General features: G+C 41.3%; 1 protein-coding gene across 4 annotated transcripts; it reads right to left on the reverse strand.

Moving 5' to 3' along the window:
• Nucleotides 1-3,414: 3,414 nt before the first annotated feature.
• Asb11 (ankyrin repeat and SOCS box containing 11) lies at nt 3,415-25,622 on the reverse strand. 4 transcript variants are annotated; one of them, XM_021153571.2, is made up of 7 exons: nt 25,370-25,622; nt 16,655-16,734; nt 11,864-11,971; nt 9,375-9,525; nt 7,936-8,070; nt 6,495-6,686; nt 3,415-3,956 (listed from the first exon to the last, which is right to left on the reverse strand). In XM_021153571.2, exons 1-7 carry the CDS (start codon nt 25,620-25,622, stop codon nt 3,832-3,834), a joined length of 1,044 nt encoding a protein of 347 aa, XP_021009230.2. In that variant the 3' UTR covers nt 3,415-3,831. The 4 variants fall into 4 exon arrangements, with proteins under 4 accessions (XP_021009230.2, XP_029328777.1, XP_085694038.1 ...); XM_029472917.2 differs by lacking the exon at nt 25,370-25,622 and adding an exon at nt 24,352-24,555; XM_085837912.1 differs by lacking the exon at nt 25,370-25,622 and adding an exon at nt 20,135-20,659.

The raw sequence follows: 25,622 nt of genomic DNA on the forward strand, positions 1-25,622 counted from the left end.
TGCCTGGAATGAGTGCTGGGACACAAAACCAGATCTTCTGCAGAAACAATAAGTGCTCTTAAGTGCTAAACCTCTGCTTCGGGATCCATGGTGTTGTAGTTGTCGTCGTCATCATCATCACCATTGTCGTCGTCTTGGTCATTGTCATCTACCAATTCCTCTTAGTCTTGCCATCCTATCTCCCACCCATTTAACCCTTCTTGCTCCATTATTTTCGATCCCCCCCATACCATCTGCAGTCTATCTCTCCTCTGTTGAAAGCATCCCCAGTGACCCCCTACTGGTTTCCTGATATCTATCTCTACCACAACTTAAACACACAGATTAAAGATTCAAAGATATCTTTCTGAGTCTAGGTTATCTCACTCAGAATGATCATTTCTGGCTCCATCCATTTACCTGTGAATTTCATAATTTTATTTTTTCTTAACAGCAGAAAAATATTCCATTCTATGAATGTATCATATTTTCACTATCCATTCTTCAGCTGATGGACATTGCAGTGGTTTGAAGAATAGCCTCCATAGGGTCATATATTTGAATGTTTAGTCATCACGGATTAGATGGAAAGGATTAGAAGGATTAGAGCACCCTCCCCCAGCTAAGCTTCCAATTGTGAAAAAAAATTAGAGGAAAACTTAAAGTAGAAGGAAGCCATCAACAGTTAATGCCAGTGTAATTAAAGGAGAGGGTCAAGCTCCAGCCCCAGCAAGGATAAGAACTTGGCAGCTTCACCCACATGGTTTTGGCTTTAGAGTCAGGGATAGAAGAAAGAGGTTGTAGAATCTCCCTCTGTGGCTAAGGAAAAGCCATCAAGGCCGGGTGTGTGTCAGAGGTGTCCCTGCATGGAGGCCCAGAGAAGCCATTGTGTGAAGATGTGAAGGTGAAGCCTGAATTGCCTTGGAGACCCCAAGATGTTGGTGGTAATAGAGGTGTGGAATATCTGCGGAGAAGAGCTGCAGACCAGGTATAGAACCAGGACAAGAGAAAGAAGTGTACTGCAGTCAACAAAGCTGAAAGGAGTTGGAAATATGAAGAGTGCTTTGACATCAGACATGGAAATGCAGAATTCAGAGTTTGTCCTGCTTGTTTTCAGTCTCGCTTTGGTCCAGTATGTCATCACTACACTCCTTTCCCCGCTTTTGAAATGGCAATGCATATTCTATGCCACTGTATGCTAGAAGTATGCTATCTGATTTTTTATTTTGATTTTATGGGGGATTGCAGTGAAGAGACTGCTATGAGCCTCAGAAGAGAACTTTGGACTTTAAACAGTGTTGACACTGTGATAGACTATGGGGACTTTTAAAATTGGATGAAATGAATTTTTTTGCATTATGATATAGCTATGAGACTTTGGGGACCAAGAAATAGAAAGTGGTGGTTTGACTAAGAATGGTCCCCATAGATTCATACATTTGAATGCTTAGTCACCATAGCGTGGCACTATTTCAAAGGATTTAGAAGTATTTGGAGGTGTGGTCTTATTGAATAGGTGTGGCCTTGCTGGAGAAAGTGTGTCCCTAGGTGTGAGCATTGAGGTTTCAAAAGCCCAAGCCAGGCCTGGGGTCACTCTCTATCAGCCTGCAAACAGAATGTAGCTCACACCTACTGCTCCAGCACCATGTGTGATGCCATGCTCCCTGCCAAGATAATAATAGACCAATCCTATGATACTGTAAGCAAACCCCAATTAAAAAACTTCCTTTTATCAGAATTGCCTTCATCATAGCATCTTTTCACAGCAATAGAATAGTGCCTAAGACAAGAATTATCTATTTAATGCTATACCCCACCTTTAAATTGAGTTGTTTTCTTTATATTCAATATATAAGTTCTTTTATAGTCTCAATACTAACTTCCTATCAGATATATAATTGGTAAACACTTTTTTTTCCATTTTGTAGGCTGCCATTTTGCTGGAATAAAGGTGTCCTTTGCTGTACAGGAGTGTTTCAGTTTTATGAGGTCCTATTTAATTATTGCTTTTAATGATGGTGCTATCAGGATCCTGTTCAGAAAGTAATTTCCTGTGCTAATGAGTTCAAAAGTTTTGCTGCTTTCTCCTCTAACAGATTCAGTGTATCTGGTTTTTATGATGAGATCCTTGAGCCATTTAGAATTGAGTTTTCGCCGGGTAATAAGTATGGATCTATTTGCACTCTTCTATATGCAGCCAGCCATCCAGTTTGTCCAGCACCATTTGTTGAAGATGTCCCTTCTTTGTCAAAAATCATATGGCTGTAAGAGTATGGACTTAAATTTGGTTCCTCAATTTTATTCCACTGATAAATGTGCCTGGTGTTTATGTCCATGCTGATTTTTCTATATTTCTATAGTGTATCATGAAATCAATGATATCGCCAGCAGAATTTTTACAACATATTTAAATTCTACCCATTAAAAACCAGCTATGGCTTCTACTCACTAGTTATCAGTAGCACCCTCCCCTCAGCTAAAATGTTACTACATGTTGCCAGATGTACCCAGGGGGAGTGAGTCTTCTATCCTCACTTGAGAACTGAAGGCCTAGAAGAACTGAAAATAATCTATTTAGAATGAATCTTAGAAACTTATGAGAGAGAATTTTCATTTAGCTAATATTCCTACAGTGACCAACCTGTCACAATAGTTCTTACAGTAATGAAAAACCTGTGGCGTTCTAAGGTCCTAATGTCACAAAATAGACTGGGGAAGGGAAGGGACAGCACAGAAAGAAGGAAAAAAGAGGAGGAGAGGGGGGTTGTTTCAAGAACCCTGAGGACCCTGACTTTGAGAATATGCCAGTGTTGGATTACAACATACAGCAGACAATACCCTTGACAAGTTCAGGGTGCAGGGAGACCAATGTTGCTCAATCCTAGAGCTGCTTACAATTTTACAAAGTGACAAGCAATCAATTTCAAACTTTGGGTGAGCTAATCTCTTCAAATATCTTTCTTATTCACCAAGACTGCAGTTCACCAGAAGCCCCATTTTATTTTGATGCTTCTAAATTACTTAGTTATTTTTTAAAGGATCATTTATTTTTATTTTTATTTTTATATGTGCAAGAATTTTCATGTTTGTTAACCATGTGCATGTAGTAGCTGTAGCAAACAGAAGAGGGCATCAGATCTTCTGGAAGTGGGGTCACATATGGTTGTGAGCTGCCATGTAAGTTCTGGGTACCAAACCAAGTCTTGGCCAAGAGCAGCAAGTGCTCTTAACTCCTGAGCCGTTTCTCCAGCCCTACTTAGTTTATATGTGTGTGTGTGTGTGTGTGTGTGTGTGTGTGTATAATATACATATATATATGTGTGTGTATATATATGTATGTGTGTGTATATATGTGTGTGTGTGTGTGTGTGTGTGTGTATATATATATATATATATATATATATATATATATATATATATATAAAGAAATCAAAATCACCACAGAAATTTATTTTAGGAAAACAACAAACTAACAAAATATATTGGAGAAGGAGTGAATCCAGAGGGCTCCTTGAGTAGTTTAATTTAATTTTATCTGCCTGTGTCTAATCAGTATTCATAATGCTGACCCCAGCACCAGGAAATGGAGGGTCCTGAATCATCCAAAACTGGACTATTAACTTTCCCTCTATTTCAGTTTCATTTTAAATTGGTTCACAAGAGTCAAAAACTAAAAGGTTTCTGGTTCCCTCTTGGCCATCATTAAACTAACCAGGAGCTTGTTCAGCGCAAGCGTCTGGATTTCTGGAAGCTTTTTTCTAATTGAGTGAGTAGGTTTTTAGGACAGTAGATCAAGCCACTGAATGTGTATGCTAAGTGTCCTACAGTAGGCAATAAACTACATGTTTCCAGCTATTGGTATAAGAGGAATTTTTCCAGGAGTTCTGGCAGGCCTAGCTCGTAGATGGCGTAATGACACGTTCGACCCAAGCACTTCCGGACACGCAGGCGGCAGAGCTGAGAAAGAGCAGGTGGACCTGAGAGAGGCAATAAAAACAGCATGAACCTCACAGTGGGGTGGGAAAGGAGATCTGAATGCTAGAAGCTTAATTAAATGGGAGAGGAATTACCAAATGATGGGAAGTCTTACAAGCAGAGGATTTTGAGTTGCCCTTTTGTAGAGGATGTTCTTTAAGTTGATCCTCCAATATTAACTATTCTTGAAAAATGAAGTGTGGATCTGTAGGGAGTGCATCTCCATCACTAGGGCCTATGTTAATGGAAGTGATGGGCTGGACAAAGTGAAGAGCACTAGGGTGCAGGGCTCTATGACAGAGCTTCAGGACAGAGGGGCAACTACAGAGAAGGTGTGAGCAGGAAGTGCTGCCTCTGTAATCACACAGTTACTGCTAGGAGCTGGAACAGGGACAAAATAGTCCTCAAAGTACCCCTGAAGCCTCCCAGTACTGACTGCTTATATGGTAATCCTGGCTTCCACCTCAAACCTGAAAGAGCCCCCTGTTCTTGCAAGGGTTCCACCTTAATAGCTATGTATAGAAAGGACTCTAATCACTTTGACCCATTGTTCCCTGAACTTAGTCTCATGGAATCTATTTATTAAAGGGACAGTTACATTATCCCATTATTTCCTCATTTGTCTATCAGTAAAGACTTCCTCAAGTGAAAGCAATTACTTTCTGGCTTATACAAACCTGCATTGTAAGTAAACTACTGTAACAGCAGTATTAAAAAATGAAGAAAAAAAAGTGGCTTACACATGCAAATAGCCAGATGGTATTCAGGATTGATGTGGACAGGGAACATGTGGTGGGGATATATTCAGAGAATCAAACTTTCATCTTTAGTTAAAATGCTGGGAATTGAGAATGGTGGGGATCCCCACCCAGTGGTCCTTAAATCTGGAGTGACACATACAACCAGAAATGAAGCAGCTAAGCTAGAACCTAGCAATGCAGACAAACTGACCAGTTTTCTCAGAGACACTCCAAAGCAACGCTTATGTTTATGAAGCTTGAAGACAGAGGAGTTTGCCAATAAGGAATGCAAGTAACCCCGGGCCTGAAGACACTCCCAATTTGGGGGAGGGTGTGTCAAGAAAAATGTCCAAACTGTTACCAGCTATGTTCTCAGCTAACAGTTGCAAAAAGAACTTTCCAAACTGGCATCTGGTAAATTGCCACTAACAATTTAAATCCAAGAGCATCAGGACTAATATAGATCAGTGCTAATTAAAGTGTGGGAGCCAGCTAAAGAGACAGAATTTAGGCTCCCACTTAGTCCACCTTGATCAAAATCTGTATTCTAATAAGGTCTCCAGATGATTTGCTGGCATGGTAGGTTTTTGGAAGCACTGATAGAAACTGTTTGCAAAACAATAAATCAGGCATTTCAGTGGGCAAGACGTAGGACTTTGGGAGGGTTTCACAAAACACACACAAAAAAACCCTTGCTGTGCACATTGTTTCAGGAGATTTGGATTCAGGTCTTGGAGCTTGGAGAGTGCTTGTTGTGGGGTCAAAGGGCTTGCTTAGCATCCAAGTGCTTCACTCTAATTGGTGTGTGACCCTCTAGAAGCAAATTCCTCTATGCCTCACTTTTCGCATTCTTAGCTGGAGTTGTGTGTTTCTGTAAAGTTCTAAGCACTTTTAAGAGTTCAATGAGGTTAGTCTTTGTTTCAAAGTAGTGTCCATGGAGGCACTTGTAACACCGAATCATTACAGTCATCCTTACTACTTACTCTCCCTGGCCCAGTCATTCCTCTGCCAAGGCTCAGAAAAAGTTTCTAAATGTATGGATGTGCAAAGGGTTCTCTGTTTGAGTGTAGATATGAAATAGTGCGGCTCGCTCTTCACCCTCAGCATGTATAGTTTCTATTCTTGCCTGTGGTGAAAACTAAAGTAAGGGGATGTGGTATGCTGACCACCCCCCCCCCCACTACTCCCTGATCTGGAGAAGAAGCAAACCACATCACGATTTGGTCAGCTTTCTGAGACTTATCACCTATCCTCCCTATGGTCTGAACTCAAAGACAATCTGGTGCCACTTACCCAAACCAGGAAGGTTCTGAAAAACACATCCTTAGGTGTATCATCAACATTGTGTAAATACCATAGAAAGCATTTCCACAAACCAAGATGGCCATGGTACTATGTGGCGATTTGCTCTTATGGGAGCACAAGCTGTGTGCTTGGCCATTATTGATAATCCTTATGTAATAATGTCTATTTTGTCCACGGCCTGCCTCATAGTGTTACAAAGATGAGCTTTGATTTATTCAATTGTGTGCTTTTTCTAGATAAACACGGCTGTTGAATCTTTTCTGGGTGCAAACAAAGTTGTCTGACATTTTCTTGTCATGAAAAATAACTGCAACAACAAATACAATGTGTAAAATAAAGAACAAAAAATCCGAGGAGATACTGCAGTGAATCCAGGACTTGACTCTTCTTATGAAACCATGCTGGATTAAAAGGAGAAAGGAAAAAAGAGGAATAGTCTAGGGGTGAGATGGCTGTGTGCTTAGGGAGGGGAAGCAAACACCCAGCCCTTCTTACCTTCATGGAGCAGGAGAGCCTGCTCCACACTACTTTTGGGCGCTGCAAGGTCAAGAGCACTTTTGCCCTGTGCATTTCTGAGGTTCAGGTTAGCCCCATACACAGTGAGCAGATTGATGACCTCCACACTGGACTGCCTCACTGCAGCATGCAGTGGGGTATCCAGCCACTGACCATGGTCAACACTGGCTCCTTAAATAAAGCACATGGTCACAGTCAACACTGAGTGTGAATGTAAGACACAGTGACCCATTGAATATAAAGACATCTTAAACGCCCTGGCGTAGTTAAGCAATCTTTGAGACTATGTGACTTAAACCCAAAATGTCAGCAATGCCTGTGAAGACTACTCCAAGACAGTGCAGTGTAAAAAGTGAAGTTAGGTGCACACACACACACACACACACACACACACGCATGCATGCATGTACACACACACATTCTAACACGCAAAACAAAATATTTGAAGTTCCTGTTACATGGTTATTTGGGGGAATTTTTGGCAAAAGGTGGGGAGATATTTATTTAGTATTTATCTCATTGGAGGCTCAAAAAGAGATTTCCAAAATCAACATTAAAATTGTAAATGATAGGAGTAAAAAAAAAATCTTGGAGGTTAAATTTCTCAACTAAAGTTTCTTCCTATAGCTTACATGTTTACACCAGTAGGAAAGTGTCTTAAATCACAAAGCAAGTGAGAGTTTTGAAATACTTTCCTTTTCCCTGGAATGGTGGTTTCTGTATATGACACTCTGGAGTGGAAAATGGCTGCCTTAGCAGGAGACAGGTAAGGTGGTCTGCTGCAAATGGCCACCACACCCCATACATAGCTTTCCCTTTGGAGATGCATCTTCTTGTGATTCTCAGTTCACGAACCCTGAGAGATACCTAATGACTGCAGAGAAAACTGAGGTGTAGCCTTCAGTCCACCAGTAGTCTGTATTCCCTTTGCCACCATGATCGCTTCAGAGATGCCCACACATGTGTCTCAAAGAGAGCCAGTATTCCTTCTTGTTCCAAGCACAAGTATTTGTGGCGGCCATATTGCCACCTACAAGGAGAAGCATACTAGCTATATAAGGCCAGCATCTGTGGAAGCAGAACTGAGAGATAAATAGAAATACTTGCTTCTCTAGATGAGTTCTTCATCTAGCTTTCAAGCATCCAATGCAATCATGATTTTTTTCTAGCCTGATAAGAATGCTATCTTTAGAGTTATTTACTTTAAAAAAAATATCCAAGCAGTGGTGGCTCACTTCTTTAAGTCCAGTACCTGGGAAGCAGAGGCAGGCGGATCTCTGTGAGTTCAAGGACAGCCTAGTCTACAGAGAGAGTTTCAGGACAGCCATGACTACATAGAGAAACCCTGTCTAGGATAAACGAAAAACAAAACAAAACAAGCCTAGCAGGCTCATCTCATTAAGAATATTCTAATAATTACCTAGTTCTAGAAGCTTCTTCACACAATCAACTCTCTGGTATGTACAGGCCACATACAGAGGCGTTCCCAGCTGAGGAATCTCTTGCTCAATGTTAGCATCATTTGTCAGCAGAATCTCCATGCACTCTCTGTGACCTGTGGAATATAAGATAGCCTCCTTCACTCAGGAACATGCTGAATAGGCACAGAATCACAGGATTGCTTTCTAGAATGGGCTTTTCAATTTTTTAAATTACAGAGATCGGGAGGGGGCATGGAGAGGTGGCTCAATGGTTAAAACTCTTGCTCTTGCTCTTCCAGAGGGCCTGGGTTCAATTCCAAGCACCACAAGGTGCTAATTCTAATCTCAAGGAATTGATGCCCTCTTCTAGCCTCTAAGGGCATTGCATACATGTGGCACACAGACACACCCAGGCAAAATACCCATGTGCACAAGATAAATCACTAAATATTTTCAAAAAGAAGCAACAGAGTTTTCTTCTGTGTTAGAAGAAAAACACTTTGTTTTGGAAATCATTAAAAGAAATCTGCGAAAGAAGACCATGAAAATGCTTGCTCCAGGGAAACTTCAGAGGCAGAGAGATAAATGACCCCTGATATTACTAGTGCTCACACAAAAGCTCAGTCCTACACCCTGTCCCTTACTAATCTCTTCTTCGCCCACACCTGTAAAGGAGAACCTGCAAGTTTACTTGGCTAGACTGGAGGAAACAGATGAGAATGAATCCAAAGCTTCAAGTATAGAATACACTCCCAACTAAATAAATTCACTAGCTATGGAGAATTCCATAAGCAGGCATTCTCTGTGGAGACTTTGCCCAATGACAAGATCAACATGGGCAATTTTAAGGATATCAGTGAATTTTACATGAAGGAATTCTTCTGAGGTACTGGTAAAAGTTTGACAATAGTTTTAAATGTCTCCTCAGAAGTGTTATCAGTGAGGTTGGAAGGATGGCTCGGTGGTTAAGAGCACCTGCTGATCTTGTAGAGGTCCCAGGTTCAATTTCCAGCACCCATATGATAGCTCACAACAGCCTATAACTCCAGTACCGGGGGGGTTGGTGCTTAGACCGCTGCATGTGCATGGCACGTGCACGCACACACACACACACACACACACACATACTGGCAAAACATACAAATGTACACATGCACTCACACATGCTCACACAAGCTGTTATTACTAATCAACCAGCCTTTTCTTTAGAGAAAACATAATCAGAACCAATTTTACTTCTGAATAATTCTTATCTCTTTAAATATTTTGGCAGAACAGAAACTGAGCCTAGTTCAAGAAGTTTCAATGGTAAGTATACAAGTCCAGATGCCTGTAGGTGAAAACATCTAGACTAACCCTAGACCCTAGATGACCACCGTTTCATGCAACGTGCAATCAGCCCATCGATATTCTGCATGTCCTGGAGTGGCTTACTTACCTCGCTTCACTGCTTCGTGGATCGGTGAAGCCAAGTAGATCTCAAGCTGGGCCTTGGCTCCAAACTCCAACAGCACATTGACACACGCAGCACTGCCACTGCAGCAAGCATTGAAGAGGGGAGTGGCCCCATGAACAGTCTGGGCATTGACCTAATGTTGGGCAAAGCAAAACTCACAGGATTTACTCACTCCTTCTCACCAAGTACATATTCTTATGTGTGTGCCTGGAGAGACCCCCTCATGCTGGCAAAGGTCTGAGGGCATTCCATACCTCAATGGAATTTTAAAAGCCCATGACATTGTTGATAGAGCAAGTGAGTCATTCTATGTGAAGTACTTAAAATAGTGCCTTTCCATTTGATTTGCTAGCATTCTCTCTCAGTTCATGTCAGCAAACATTGACTGTGCGCCTTACTAGCTGCCAATGCTGGGACTGGAGGTGGTTGCCCTATGTGTGTGCTTACTGTCTGTGAAGAGTAGAAAAAGGAGTCAGAGCCCCTACAACTTGAGTTACAGATGATTGTAAACCACCATGTGGGTGTTAGAAATCAAACCCCAGGTCCTCTGGTAAAGCAGCCAATACTTTTAACTGATCTCTAGCCTCCAGCTGCCAATGGTTTGAAAGCAAAGGTAAGACAACTAATTACCTCTTCTTAAGTAAATTTAAACTTATCAAGGAAGAGAAACACACAGAGAGAGCTACTTTTGATGAAATAATAAATTCTTCAGATCGCTTTGGCAGAAAAATAAAGGAAAACATAAATCTGAGCAATAGAAAGTGAAAGTTAGTCGGATTTTATGATGAATTAGATAGGGTATCAGCAAACAAAGGAAGATTCTCAGGCTTAGGAGACCAGAAAGAAATTTTATCCAGTCCCTGAAACTGGAACCTAAAATACTAATAAGCCGGTGTAGAAGGAAGGATATGACACACACATTTCAAATGTACTGGGTCTGGGATATTGATGGGTCAGCTATCTACTGACTGGCCCATTTTCTTCTGTTCCTCCATTGCTCCAATAGAACTGTTAAAGGGTAGGATGGAGCACTTATCAACTATTTATGAAAACCATCAACAACGAGAGACCATTGCTTTATTGTTCTCTTTCTCCCCGACAAATACTTCATTCTAAAAAGGAGAAACATCTACCATTTCCCACCAACAATCAGCTTGTGGCTCCAAGCACAGACTTTGAAAGCAAATGGTTGTCTTACAGCCTCCCCTGCATCATTTATTACCCATGAGCTACTAAAGCAGTGCCCTGAAGATACACCACCTAGCAGACGAGTAGCAATGACCATGAAGGCACTGGAATATGTTCAGAAGACTTTCATATTCAGTTCTACACATAGAAACTCAATGTGCATTTAGCTGTAAAAAAATTATTACTAATACTTAAAGATCTTATAGCTCATAAAATAGAGAATACAAGGACTAGGACATAGAATAGAATTGGTAACAATCTGGGAACTAAATACAGTGTCACTGAGATTTTCAGAAGCTGTGATAGTTATAAGCAACTCAAATATTGCCCAAAAAAGTTAAGATATACACTAAAAATAAAGTTTGTTATGGTTTGTATGTTTGTCAATTTGGCAGAAGTTAGCATCGTCTAGGAGATGGACCTCCAGAAATGCCTGTGGAAGAGTTCATTTTTCATTATGTGGATATGGTCAGGACCACATATGGGTTCAGGTATCCACAGTGGCCAGTAGATGGTGTAACCCCATGGAGCTGGAAGTTACAGGCAGCAATGAGCTGCTCAATGTGAGTACTAGAAGTCAAACTCTGGTCCTCTGGAAGAGCATCAAATGCTCCTAATCACTCAACCATCTCTACAGTCCACGATTATCTTGGTTACCTTATTTGAGGTGTGAAGCCTTGCCCACTGTGGGTGGAACCATTCCCTTGATAGAAGAGCCTAGACTGCATAAGAGTGGAGAAAGTAATCTGAGCAGTAATGTGCAATGTATTCATTGCTCTCTTCTTCTGCCTTCGGACATACTGTGACCAGCTGCTTCAGACTCCTGACACTATGACTTCCCTGCCAGCCGTAATGGAGCTGTGAGCAAAATAAACACTTTCTCTTTTAGGTTTCTTTTATCAAGGTGTTTTGTCACAGCAATAGGCAAGAAGCTAAAACAGTTCATAATGTGTTTTATATTACAAACCCATTTACTTTGATAATGTACAACTAAAATGTTGGTTGAAACAAAATGATGGTTGACTTAGGGAATTGAAATTTTTTCATTGCTCTGTTGAAATTTCTATTTGTGTTTTACAACAAAATGCTTTTTAATGAACATACCTGAATATTCACATATTGGTTATATAGACTGAAAAGAGAAGAGTAACCCAAATGATGAAATATAGATATAAATGGTGCCAGACCTTCCCATTGCTCATTGAGCAAACACTCCGGAAGGTAATGTCTCCTTAGTGAATGGGACAGACAAACCTAACTGAGCCAGATAGGGTAGTACTCACATGTGCACCATTTTCCAGCAAGGCTTTAGCACAGGCCACATGACCCCCAAGGCATGCCTCATGGAGAGAGGAGACCCGGTTTATTGTTACAAGATTGACATTGATGCCCTGCAGTTTGGAGAAAAGAAAGTTAAATGCTGCACCTGTCCTATCATGGCAAATCAAGCAATGCTGCTCAACAGGTTTCTGTTTTAGACATCTGGCTGAGGGCAGTGATACCAGCACCATGACTAGAGTAGAAACTATTACCATGGAATTCTAAACACAGTAGTGGGGACTGGAGAGATGGCCCAGCACTTACAAGTGAGCATTGTTCTTGTCGAGAACCCACATTTGGTTCCAAACACCCAAATCAGACTGCTCACAACGGTCTATGCCATGAGGAATGTGCTAGGACATGGGTCTTTGAAGTGTATGGCCTGAGCCTTTGTCTTCTAAAAGTCTACTCTGGAGGAAGAAATAGTTTGTTGTTGTTGTTGTTGTTGAGTAAGAGAGGGATAATATTCTGCTACAGGAAGCATGTTGAAGCATATTCTAAAGTCTCTTTTAGGGAAAAAAATTACCAGATAGTGGCACACATGCCTTTAATCCCAGCATGGAGAAGCAGAGGCAGGCTTGATATCTATGAGTTCAATGCCAGCTTGGTGTAAAGAGTGAGTTCCAGAACATCTGGGACTACAAAGAAAGATCCTGTCTAAAATATACTAAATAAATAAATGAATAAAGTCAAATGTTTTAGGGTAAAAATTTTGGATTTTTTAAAGGGTAAATGTTTGATCTGTGTACCTATTATATGTATAGTATCACACACACACACACACACACACACACACACACAGAGTGGTATAGAAATTTCTCTCGTGGAAGGTGGTAATAAGAAAAGGAAGTTTAAGAACAGCGCTTCAAAAACCCTAGGTATCTCCCAGTTAGGAAGTATCTTCTCCATATGTGATTTCAACTTGCTATTCAGTAATAACAGAAAAGAAAACAGGAAGGGATAGGCAAGTAAAGGAATGGGAAGGGGAGGGAGGGCTGAAAAGAAAGGAACAGAAACTTTTTTTTAATAGCCTAGTCCACAAGGTGGCAGCATTGTACTGGAAACATAGCTACAGTCCACAACTCAGTCTTTAGGTGAAAAAGTGACACTGGACAGGCCTGAAACACTGTCTAGAGAACACTGGGGTTCTCAGCCTTCCTAATGCTGCTACCCTCTAACACAGTTCTTCATGTTGGGGTGACACCCCAAGCATAAAATTATCTCGGTTGCTACTTCAGAACTGTAGTTTTGCTGTTGTTATGAATTGTAATGCAAATATCTGATATGCAGGAGAGCTGATGTGTGACCCTGGGAAAGGGTAGTTGGATTCCCCCGCAAAGGGGTCGTGACCCCGCATGTTGCGAACCACTGATCAAGATAGGACTCTCAAATTGTGCATGAGAAAATGGACATGCAGGAAATGCAAATCATATGTAAGGCTTGTGGATAGCCAGCTGTCAGAGACAGCATGACAACTAAGAAGGTCCTAAACTAAAGCGCTGCTTGAGTTTATTCAAGGTGGCTTAATGTTTTACTAATATCTAGCACATGACCTACATGCAAAACAAAGTTTTTGAAGTGTAGAATATATGGGCCAGAGAGATAGCTCAATGTAAAAACACATGCCATACACAATAAATAAATACATAATGAATAAATAAAATTTTCTTTTAAAGAATAGATCAGCCGGAGAGGTGGCGCACACCTTTAATCCCAGCACTCGGGAGGCAGAGGCAGGTGGATTTCTGAGTTCGAGGCCAACCTGGTCTACAAAGTGAGTTCCAGGACAGCCAGGGCTACACAGAGAAACCCTGTCTCGAAAAACCAGAAAACAAAAGAATAGATTGTAGGTGGCAGGAGAGATGGCTTGGTGGTTAAAACACTTGCTGCTCTTCGCTGCCCTTCTAGAGGAACAGAGTTCAGTTCCCAGCACACACATCAGGTGGTCCACAACTTCAGCTTACAACGCATCCTGGATTCCAAGGACACTAAGATACGCACACACATTCACATACAAATAATAAAAATAAATCTTAAATAATACTAGACTATTTTTGAGTAGTTGTAATGGGCAAAGAAAAGGAATTGTAGCAAAAAAAAAAGTTAAGGTTTTCTACATATGCCCCCACACACTTAATCACACTACTAAAATAACATGTTCTTAGTGTAGACGTGATGCCATAAAAGGCATAGCTGGGCTTGCTTTTGTATTACTGTAACTCCAGTACTTGGGCAGTGGGCGTGTGGTGGGGGGGGGGGGTGAGGCAGCAAGACTGACTTTAAGGACAACCTCTACTACTAATTTGGAGCCCTGTCCAGTCTCAAAGAGCAAAGAAACAAACAAAAGAGTAACAGATTTGGATGAAATTTAGTGTTTAAAAATAAATAGGCAAACCAGTCAGTGGTGGTTCATGCCTTCAAACCCAGCACTGATGAAACAGAGGACAGCAGATCTCTGTGAATTCAAGGTCCAGCCTGGTCTACAGACTGAGTTCTAGGACAGCCACGGCTACACAGAGAAACCCTGTCTCAAAGAAACAAAACAAAACAAACAAACAGGAGCTCTCTGTGGTAGGACATTTGACTAGCTCATGGAAGACCTCTAGTTCCATAATCAGCATCTAAGAAAACTGTCCTGTGCTGAAGAGCTAAGTCAGTGGGAAAGAATTGCCCAGCATATGTGAGGTCCTGGGTTCAGTCAAAAACACAATTAAGGAGAAGTGTCTTCCTATCTCATCTTGTCACCATTTAATGTATTTTCTATCTATTTATTTTCCTTTTATTTGTTTTCCTTTATCATTAGTAATGGTTCTGTTTTCCTTTTGACTCTACTTGCACTTTTATAATATTTCTGAAGTTCTGGAGCTCAAATGGAGAGAGAGCCTTGATGCTGATTTTGACTTTTTAAGAAACGATCCATCTCTGAAGCTGGAGATGGATGTGAATTGGTAACATAATTGCCTAGCTTGCATGAAAACCGGGTTTGAGCCTCAGCCCAATGTAAGTCGGGTGTGGTACATGCTTTTAATTCCAGAACCTCCAAAGTGCAAGCAGGAAGATTAGAAGTTCAAAGTCATGTTGTGTTGCATCTAGCAAGCTGGAGACTAGCCTGGGATATGTGAGACCCTGTCTCAAAAATAAGGGGCTGGGGGGATGGCTTGGCAGGTAAGGGCATTTATCACCAAGCCTGATAACCTAAGTTGATCCCTGGTACCCATATGATAAAAGAGAACCACTCCCACAGAATTATCTGCTAAATGTTCACCATGGCATGCCCCTTTCACCCCATACATACACACAGAAATCAATAAATATTTGGAGCAAAAAGGTATTTAAAAGCAAAAGGCAAAACCAAACAGAAATAACAAATCATTTTAAAAGGGAATCACATGCACAAACTATCACTATCTCCACTGTTTAAATCCAAAGGAGAAAGAAATGTTTAAATGGCAAAGTGATAGAGAGAACATGGGAAAGAAAGCAGTGACTCATTTCCGCCGCTCACATGTAGAGTCCAAAACAAACAAAGCACATGCGGGGTATACTATTATTTATTTCATAACTCTTTACTCGGATATTCATTCAACATGCAGGAGATACAATCACCAGTATAAACACAGAGTTGTTAGTGGCTAAGACTTCACTAAATCTTCCCCAAGGCCTATGATTTATCTGATTATTAACCTATTTGAGAGCCTACTCTTGAACTGTGCATTGTTGCAGTGGGGCAGCCTCTTATATGGTACCCAGTGATGCCCAGTTCCTAATCCTGCCTCACTTGGATAATGCTTTCTCCTTTACTGTGAGCAGCACTTACAGACTTTACATCCAATGAATGTAGTATGGTAGGAAGAGAAATTATGTCAGATCAAAGCAGGCTCAAAGGGTTAAAAAAGAAAAAAAAATCAAACCATGAGGGCGCTAGAGAGATGGCTCAACTGAGAAGAGCACTGTGTTCTCTTCCAGAGGACCCAGGGTTCAGTTCCCAGCACCCACATGGTAGGTAGCTCACAGCTTTCAGTAACTCCAGTCCCAGAGGATCCATCGTCCTCTTCTGGCTGCCAAGGGCACTGCATGCACATATATGCAGTCCAAGGCCATATATGCAGGCAAAACACCCATACACATAAAATTAAAATAAAGTTGTTGAATTTTTTTAATGTGACTTCCTTCTTAGGTACCTTCTCTGGAGAAAGTCAGCTGCTATCTCATAACACCGCCCTGTGATGAAACCCAAGTGATCTCGTGTGAAAACCAATCTCCCCTCCCAGCACCATGAGTCATGACATGACCTAGCTGCCACTCCACTGCCGGGAAGCTGCACCCTGAGCCCTTAGAAACTTCGAGAATCCAATTATTTGTTGTTGACTGAAGTTACCAAGTTTCGAGGTGATTCATAGGACACCAGTCGCCTACAAATGCAATCTCAAGACGGATGTCACTAACGCAAACTGGGAGAGCATGAGATGAGGTGAGATGAGTTAACATAAATTTAGGGATCCCCTTTTTTGTCCTTGGGAGGGAAACTTCCTGCTGGGAAAAGAAGGACCCAGAATGAAAAGGAGGAGAACTAGAAAGAAAATGAAGCAGTTCCTAGAGAAAGCAGAAGCGAGAGGAACACATGGGGGAGAGGCACAAGGATGGAGATGCGGAAATGGTGGTGCTGGACCTGAGCACAGCTATGGCCAAAGTTAATATGGAGTGATTCTAGATTAAAGCAACGGCACGGAGGGCAGCGTCTTTAGTTTACTTACTTGCGCAATTAAAGTTTTAAGAGCCAGTAAGCGTCCCTGGGCTGCAGCCTCATGGAGTGGGGATCGATCAGCCCAGCAGTCTGAAAGACAAATGAGCTACCGATCAACATCTGGAGACTTTTTCCTGAAGGTGTTCGTGCTGCCCACCCACTGTGGGCAGCAAACATTAGGCCTTATCAAATACAGGGAACTGAGCACAGTGGCTCCTGTTGCCTTTCCACAGGCAGTTTTAACAAGAAATACTTTTTTTTTTTTTTCAAATAAAAAAAGCCGAGGGCTGGTCCCTGTCAAGTGCAGGACTAAGGGACCAGTTTGTTATTTCCAGTAACTCACGTCGTCTCCATTCATATCCCAAAATCCAATGCCTGTGTACTACACAGTAAATCTGAAGAGATGTAGAAAAGAGGACTGGAATATGGCTCAGTAGAAGAACATTTAGCCAGCGTGTGCAAAGCCCAGAAAGAGAGAAAAAGAGAAGGTTTTCCTGAATTGCTGAGGTCATTTTCTCTGGTTCTTTTGATAATGCTATCTCTATATTTTAATGTAAAATATCCCTTTTCAGATGGCGTGATCCCCAAAAGTAGCCCTAGGAAGCTGTGCCCGTGGGGCCCATAGAGCCAGACTGCCAGGACTCAAGTCCCACTTGGACTGCTCTCTGCTAACAGCAGTGTGTTGCAGAAACATTTCAATCCCAATTTTCTTATCTGAAAGCCAGAGATATACTAATCTACCATTTGGCAGGCAGGGCTCTCAGAAGGCCAACCCAAGTACATCCACACAGTTGGGTGCTCAAGGTCATTTCTGACCAATAAGTAGACATTGCAGAGCAGTTCTCTAAGGGACAGCCTCCAAACTAGTTTAGGAATGTTTGGTTTGTTTGTTTTTTTTTTTTTTTCTGTAATTGTTTCTGTCACTAAGTCTAACTAGCTTCAATGGTCATTTGAGAAGTAACCATATATGAAAAATGCCAAAGGATAATCTTTTGTTTTGGAAGTAGACCTGCTCCTGTTTACAAATTCTGTGCATTTTTCAAACCCCAGACCAGAGGAGAGGAGAAAAATATATATAATGTATAATATTATGGCCTGTAACATCTTCTAGAAAGGAAGGAAGGAAGGAAGGGTAGAAGATGACTCAAAAGAACTTTTTCCAGTCAAATATTGGACAATTTGCACATCAAAGTAAGCAACGACTGTAAGAAGATACATGCCATCAAGACAAGAACTTGTAAATCCTTGCTGATATAAATAATACATCAATATGGACAATATGCTTCTTCCTAAAAGACACTAGCTGAGAAAAATGTGGAAGAAATAACAGGATCAGGCTTAAATTATGGCTGTACTAATTATAATGGGAAGGTACATGATATTGTACTAGAAAAAATGTAGAAACAATCTTGACTCACACAGAAAAACAAGCATTGGTAAAACACATTGGCATCGCATGCCGTAAGATTGAATGCGATGAGCCGCAACCTATGTCATCAGAGGGAAGGCAATGTAAGAGCAGGCAGTCATCCTCTGTGCACTATTAGTGTCCCCAAAGCATAGTCTCTTAGGAACACACATTGAAGCAACTCACATTGAGGGGCATTCTATAAATGAATTGGCCTGGAGCCATTGGCAGGAGAGATGGAGACTCAAGGGAAGTGTGGGAGGCAAGACATGATATCTGAAAGCTCTTTGACCTTGCGCGGGCCCCCTTTGCTTGAGAAGATATTAATGGAACAGTTAGCTAAACATAAATGGAGGGCTTTGGCAGAGGAGTGGGAATTTTAACTAGCTCCAGAAAACAACTTTGAACCAAGAGAAAAATAAATAAATAAAAAATTGTTTGCCATCTCATACTCCTGCTGGGAATGTGAAATACTTTTATAATAAAGAAAAAAAGCACAAAAGTATTTAATATAGACAAACATATGCTGTGCTTTTTATATATCTCCACTGATTTCTGAGTTGGCTCCAAGCTGGTAAATGTGACAGTTTACTTAAAAGAGAAGCGTGTCCTACTATACTCCTCCCTTCTCCCCCTCTTAGGGTTTCCAAGGAACACCTGAAATTGAGGTGAACTGCTTTTGGAGAAGGACAGGACCTTTGCAAGGCTGACAGACGGTGGGGGAGGACTAGTCAAATTGGGGAGAGGTACATAGGGTGAATTTGCCTTTCCAGTGGTTCTGAAGGGACACGCAAATTAACACCTTCAAACAAGTTTCCCTAAGAGCAAAAAATTATACCATGGAGCAAAATGGAGCCAAAAGTACTCCCCTCATACCAGTGAAACAGAATGACAATGTTAATAATGGACATAAGAGGGAGAATGAACTTTTAAGTCAAAGTAACCAGGAAATTTTATTTGTTGTATATATAGTTTACATCTTGTGGACCTTGCTTGGCAAGCCACCATTAACAATGAAAAGTAAATTCAGAGACTTGACTCATTTATTATTCTTTATACTGTGTCCTTGTTTTCCTTTACTGAATTCTGTAGCATTTCATGCCATGTCTGCGCAGAAATACTAGCTGCAAATCAATTTCATGAAATTCTTAACTTAGAGGACAGAACCCAGCTGGGGAGCAGAATATTTCTAAACCTCTTTACCATCTCTTTGCATATCATCTTTAGTCTCCCTCTCATACATCTCCACCTAAGGCCTTGGCAGATGTGCTTCGGACATGCTGGATGTGAACACAGACACTGGAAGATTTGAAGCCAGTCCTTACCCACACTAGCAGCTCAGCAGCCGGAGCCACGGAAGCAGCAAAATCTTCAGTGTGATTTTGGCATTCTGTTCTTCTAACAAGAAGTTAGTCAACCCCCGGAGCCTGAGGGACTACAGGTGAAATATTTCTATTCGAAAGATCAAAATCTAGAGCACTCCAAAATCTAAAGCTTTCAGAGTGCTGCTACACCACCACCATGCATAAAAAATGCCACTCTGCAAAACTCAGCTTCCTTCCCCCCAAATGATTTAATATGTTACATGAAATTTCATAAATGAATTTAGTATTTAAGCTAAGGTTCCCTTCCCCAAGCTATCAAATTTTCTGAATTCTGGGAGAGAAAAAAAAAAAAATCTGAAATCTAAAACTTCTGGTTCCAAGCATTTTGTGTAAAGGAGACTTGACCTGTAGAGGTAACTTGTTCAAACATAAAAACAAGATTTAAGCACCCACATACTCTTAAAAGAATTAGCTTAGGCTATCAACATGAAATACATTTGTGATTCCTACAACTTGCCTCCATTTAGGCTCTGATCACTTTCCCTGTAAGAAGCAAGAGCTTTAAGTGCATCCTTTAGCCAAGACCAGACTTTCTAGTAACTTCCCATTATTTACCAGTCCCATTAGACTCAACAACCCCTAGGCAGTATTTGGATAAACCACATGATCCCAGTGTTGAGTGAAAGCAGCCCTAAACAAAGACGTGTGGACTGTGCAGGTTCTGTTTCTGTCAAGGAAAGAAGGAAGGCACACTCACCTTCAGTGTTAGGAGTCAAAAGCCACCTGAGGATGGGTGGAAACTGACAGAAACTTGTTGTGGTAGGAGCCATACTGGCAGTAGCCTCTCACACTTGGGTGCTGGCCCTGTTTGTGTTCCCTAGGCCCTAGTGTAGTTCTCTGAAGTCAGGTCTTTAAAATGACTCTACCCCGCCTCCTAAACTCTCACCATCTCCCATGCTTCCACAGGCCACAGCCTCTCCCTACTCCCAGCTCTCTCTGGTCCACCAAGCAGCTAGCTGCCCAAGGACAGCATGTTCTTCCCAGGCTTCCCACCTCCTCCTTCCAGGTGTCAGTTTCTCTGATGCTTTGAGGATAAAAAGAAGCAAGGGGAACAGGGCAGATGACTCCCACTTCCCTGGAAGAGGCAGCCAGCCCCACTCATTGGGCCTTGGGATGTCACGGGATGAGCTAGCATTCAGAGTACTCTACCTACACTTGTTGAAATGAAAATTAGGACACAAAAAATTGATTTTTAAAAAATCGGATTTAATACACTTTGGTCAAACTGGGGAAAGGAAACAAACACACAAACAAAAAAAAAACCCTTCTGTTTTATTTGTTTGTTTGTTGTTTGTTCGATTTTTTTTTTAATGGGACAAAGGCTGGGAAACATGAACTGTGGGAAACATGACCTGGCACAATGTCCTCCCAGAAGATGAGCCCTTGCCTTTCTGACAGCACCATCAAGTTGGAAGTCCCTGGTCATGGAATTTCTTGGGAAGAGGGGCTTTCAGTGTCATGAGCTCTTCTGTTAAACGCTGCAGATTTTCCTCTGGGTGTGTGGATCCTGCACCATCAGGCCTGCCCCTCAGCTTCTTGCTTACCCACTGACCGTGGCCTACTTCTTCCAGAGTCTCTTCATCAACGCAGCATCCTTGGCTGCCTGGCAACTTTCACCCATAATTCTGAGGTCACCTGGGATAAGCCTGTGGTGCCATCTGGCACTGCCCCAAGAAAGAGGGAAGAGTGATAGATAGCGAGCCTTGGGTTCCTTCCTCACTTCGTCTCTCCTCTGCTGCTCCTTCTTCAAGCCCAAGTTACAGAGCACAGCAGGACAATTCACTCAGGCAACTGCCTGAGCATTCTTACCTATTTCAGGCACCACTTGTCTGCCCCTTGCCGAAAGCCTCACAGCCTCCATGAGAGATGGGGAGAGTGTTGTTTTATACATAAGAACACCCTGAAAGGAATGACCACATTGCTCCAAATAAAAAGTTCTTGTGGTTAGTTAAGCGCTAGAAATAAAACCATAAAAATCAGGCTTAGAGACTTCAGAAAATATCCTTGCTCTGTTTTCGAGAACTATTGGTTTCTAAATTCTGCCTATCCTTGTGCTATATTCACTAGTATTGGGACACTTTGGCATCAGGTTATCCCTGCTAAATGCTGGGGAAATAGGAAGCAAAGTTAGAAAAGTGCTGGCCCAACAAGCAGGAAGCCCTGGGTTTGCTCTCTAGCGCTGTATAAACCAGGGCAGGTGGAGCATGCTGGACTCCACAGAGAAGAGACCTAAGGATCAGAAGTTCAAGGTCACATTTGACTACATAGAGCCTGAAGATAGCCTCATTCTGAGACTGTCATCTGTCATCCAGCACTCAGGAGGCAGGGATCTCTGTGAGTTTGAGACCGACCTGGTGTACAGAGTAAGTTCCAGGCCAGTCCAAACGGCAGAGTGAAACCTTGGTTTTAAAACTGTGAGAACTCTGTTGTATTTCCAACTGGAAAAAAAAAATCACTTTCCTGGAAGTAACCTTTCCTGTTCTTCTGCTGATGACTGTCCCCTACATGGACCCGGGGGTTTTCACACAACCGTGTCACTGAATCTGCCACAGGAAAGGTCCCCTGGTTTTTATTCCTGTTCCCAACACAGTATCTCATTGCCCTTCTCAGTATGCGAATTAGAGCAAATTGTAAGAAATTAAGGATTAAAGGTTTTGGCAGATTCAGGACTTTTCCATTGCTTTCAGTAAATATGTAACCAATCTTTCCAAGTGCATGAATACTTAAATAGGACTCAGTGCCTTCTAGGGCGCTCTATTTTTACTTCCTTGGCACCCTGCCTGGGTCACAGGGCTGCAAATATATTATGAAGCTAGTTTACAAACATGCTCGCTCCTGATGAGGTGTGTGGGAAATGTTCAAGTACTTTACCCCTTCTCTCAAACTGTGATTTGTATCTCTGGTTCTCCGAGTCTTTGAATAAATTTCATGACTATCTTCCCACCCCCACCCCCACCCCAAATGATTTACTTAATAATGAAATCCATTCAGACAGAATATGTTTAAGTTACAAGAATTCAAAATAAGAGCCAATGAGAGCCTTTTACATTTTTCAAGGATGTTACCTTGTCATTTTTCAGTGAGAATGAGATGACCCTAGAAGACTGCCTGTTAACAGCCTCTGGTCCCCAGGGTTTCCAATCTGTGTTCCAGACTGGAAATCACAGAGAGCAACATCTATGGCATTTATCAAAGAGAACAAAAGTCATGAACCTCATTTCTGAATCAAAATAATGGTAAGAACTTAGACTTAATGAGATTTTAAGACAAAGGAGTTCACTGGGAAGAAAACCTATGGCAATGAAAAATTCTGAGATATCCAAAATGTTATAAAATAATGAAGCTAAATGACTATTCACCAGGGCACCCAGTTCTGATCAGACGATGAAGCGCAGTCAATGACCTGTGTTAAGAAGACTCCTTTGAACCCATTAGGGGTAGGAGGGTTGAGCTACAGGTGACTTGTGGAGGCAGAACCTCTGCCAGGAACTCGTTGTCCTTACTTGGCACCTGAGATATTAACGACTCAGAGGACAGTTAGGCCAAGGTTTCATGAAGTAAAGAGGGAAACAAATAAGGCAAAAGGCTAGGTAGGTGCTAGGACGAAAAACCGATCAAAGGCAAGACTAATGAACTGAGTCAGGCTGTCCCGGACCAGTCCCTTTGGAAAAACACAAATGAAACTTAGAAAATGAACTAAGGTTTTAGCCTTCCCTTAAAATGGTTTCTTTTTGTTTTCTTTTAAAAAGAAGATTCTATTATCCCACAAGCTCATATCTGCAAGTGTAAAGATGTCCCAATTTCTAAATCCTCACTCAGCTTTGTGGCAGCAAACCTGGCCAGGCTTCGGGTTAAGCAATTTCTCCTTTTGATTTGTGTTTTCATTTGGTCCAAATATGCTTGTATACTAGAAGAACCAAGCAACTCCGCCTTGAGATGAGAGAGTTTCTAAGTCCGTTCACTGACTGACTGAGTAAACACCACATGGTTCCAGACAAATCTTTGTCTGACAAACAGCAAAGATGGTTTCTGGTTTGAGAATAACACCATCACAAAAAAATTTTTTTTTATTTATTTATTTAGTCTTCTTTTGTTTGAGACAGAGTCTCACTAGGCAGCCATGGCTATCCTGCAACTCATTTATATAGACCAGGCTGGCCTTGAACTCACAGAGATCCACCTGCCTCTGCCTCCTGAGTACTGCAATTAGAAGTGCGCACCACTACTTCTGGCTCACAAAATGTTGCTGCTGGCTTAAATATGTAACTATGAACAATGTCAAAAGAAAAATAACTGTTAGAATCATGCAAAAATAAAAGGTCCTGTTTCTGGTATGTTACTGCTTGTTTATTACAGAAAGGCATACCAAATCTGAGTGTATTCTCATACATGTGAGAGGTATGAGAACACACATATACATAGGCAAACATATATACGTACATATATACATATATATTAAATAAATAAACAAGGTTTATATGCACCAGTCTCACCACCAGCTGTCCATCTGTGTTTAACAGTATCTGAAAATGGACACAGTTCAGGAGCTTGAACAAAATGTCTAGGCTAGAGGGTGAATGAATCTCTTAAGGGGATTTGAAGTTTGGCTCCAGATTCAAATCCAAAGCATGATTACACAGGTTCTGAGTACTCAGCATCCATGCTTCAGTAAGGACATACATGAAGACAGGAATCATGCACAGGAGCAACTGGAGAAAACCTTTTACACAGTCCATCAGCACTGTCCCTATTAAATTTTACCTAATTGAAAGCACAAGGATCATGATCTAACAGAACATCAAATGTTAGGAAGCCCCCATCCAAACTGATGTCAAAATTACCTTTCTAGATCATGCTTCATTTGAAACTTAAAAAAAAAAAAGGCATTAATGTCTTTCCACCAAAATTACATACCTCCCTGAAATGTGTGACATATATAATCCCCAAAAGAAATCTCTTTCCATGGTCCAGGCCTTCTGACACCTTCTTCACCAGCTAGTTGAAGCATTTTCTGTTGCCTCGTGTTTAGAGTTCTTGTTTCTCAATGTGAGATCACTAATGTCTAATGTTTTTCCGAGCTGTCTAGTGCATTGAAAACAGGAAGCGTGTCTATTTTGAAAGAGAATCCTGGATGCAAATTGAAATAGATACCAACTAAAGCATGATGCAATCCAGGAACCCCTGTGAACACTAAAAATACATGGAGCAACTTTCAACAATTTTAGAATCATCCTCCTCCTCTTGATCCTCCTCCTCCTCCTCCTCAATGCTGTCTGCTTCCTCCATGAAGGGGCAATTCTAGCATAAAGGATGTAGACTGCCCTCTACAAAGTATGAGACTTTAAGATGTTTTATGTTTTACCAAAATCTTAGCAGTTTCATATTGTGATGCTAACCTTCATTTTTTACTGCTTTCTGTGGCGCCACTGATGTACAAATGGGTCTAGTGACTTTTTTTCCTGTAATAAACGGTCAATCAATTCCATTCGCAAAGGACATCCCAATATGCATACATACAGCATGGCACAGTGCTTCTCGATCAAATTAATTGGTCATGGAATTCCCCAAGGAAATTCAGTCTTATTACAATGTTCTTTCTTGTTAGATGGACTGAAAATATCAAAGAGAAGTAGTGCTCTATGAGACCTCTTTGGGTTAGTAGGAAGTCTCTCAAGATAGCCTTTAAAACCCACTATTCTGTTTACCTCTTAAATAAATGTGACTAGAGCCACCCACTTCCAAGGAAATAAATTCGAAGGTCCTTCACAACTTGGTGCAGTCGACATATTTGCTACTTTAAGTAAAAGGCACATTTTAAAACTACACATTCAGCACACAAGTACAAGGAAATCTTACCTTCTAGAAACACTATTCACTATGCATTTCAAAGGAATTTGTGAAGGTGCTGGGAAGAAATTCAAGTCTTTTTTACCTGACAGTCCACCATAGATCTCTTCTGCTATCCTAGCTGCCTCTTTTCTGTTTCCTTTGACGATATAGAAATGGGTTAGGAGAGCCAAGAAAACTTTAATTAAAAGCTTGAAGAAAAAAAACGTCGCAAACATTGTAAGAAAAATGTTTTTAAAGCCATAGAAAGCAGGAGCATCTTCCATTTTGGCTTCTTCTCGGCACAGGTTCCTACGGCTGCAAATTTTTACTGAGTTAGAATTAGCATCATATGACAT

Source organism: Mus caroli, unplaced genomic scaffold (genome assembly GCF_978045245.1).
Source record: "Mus caroli unplaced genomic scaffold, Mus_caroli_1 scaffold_5, whole genome shotgun sequence".
Lineage (NCBI taxonomy): Eukaryota > Metazoa > Chordata > Mammalia > Rodentia > Muridae > Mus > Mus caroli.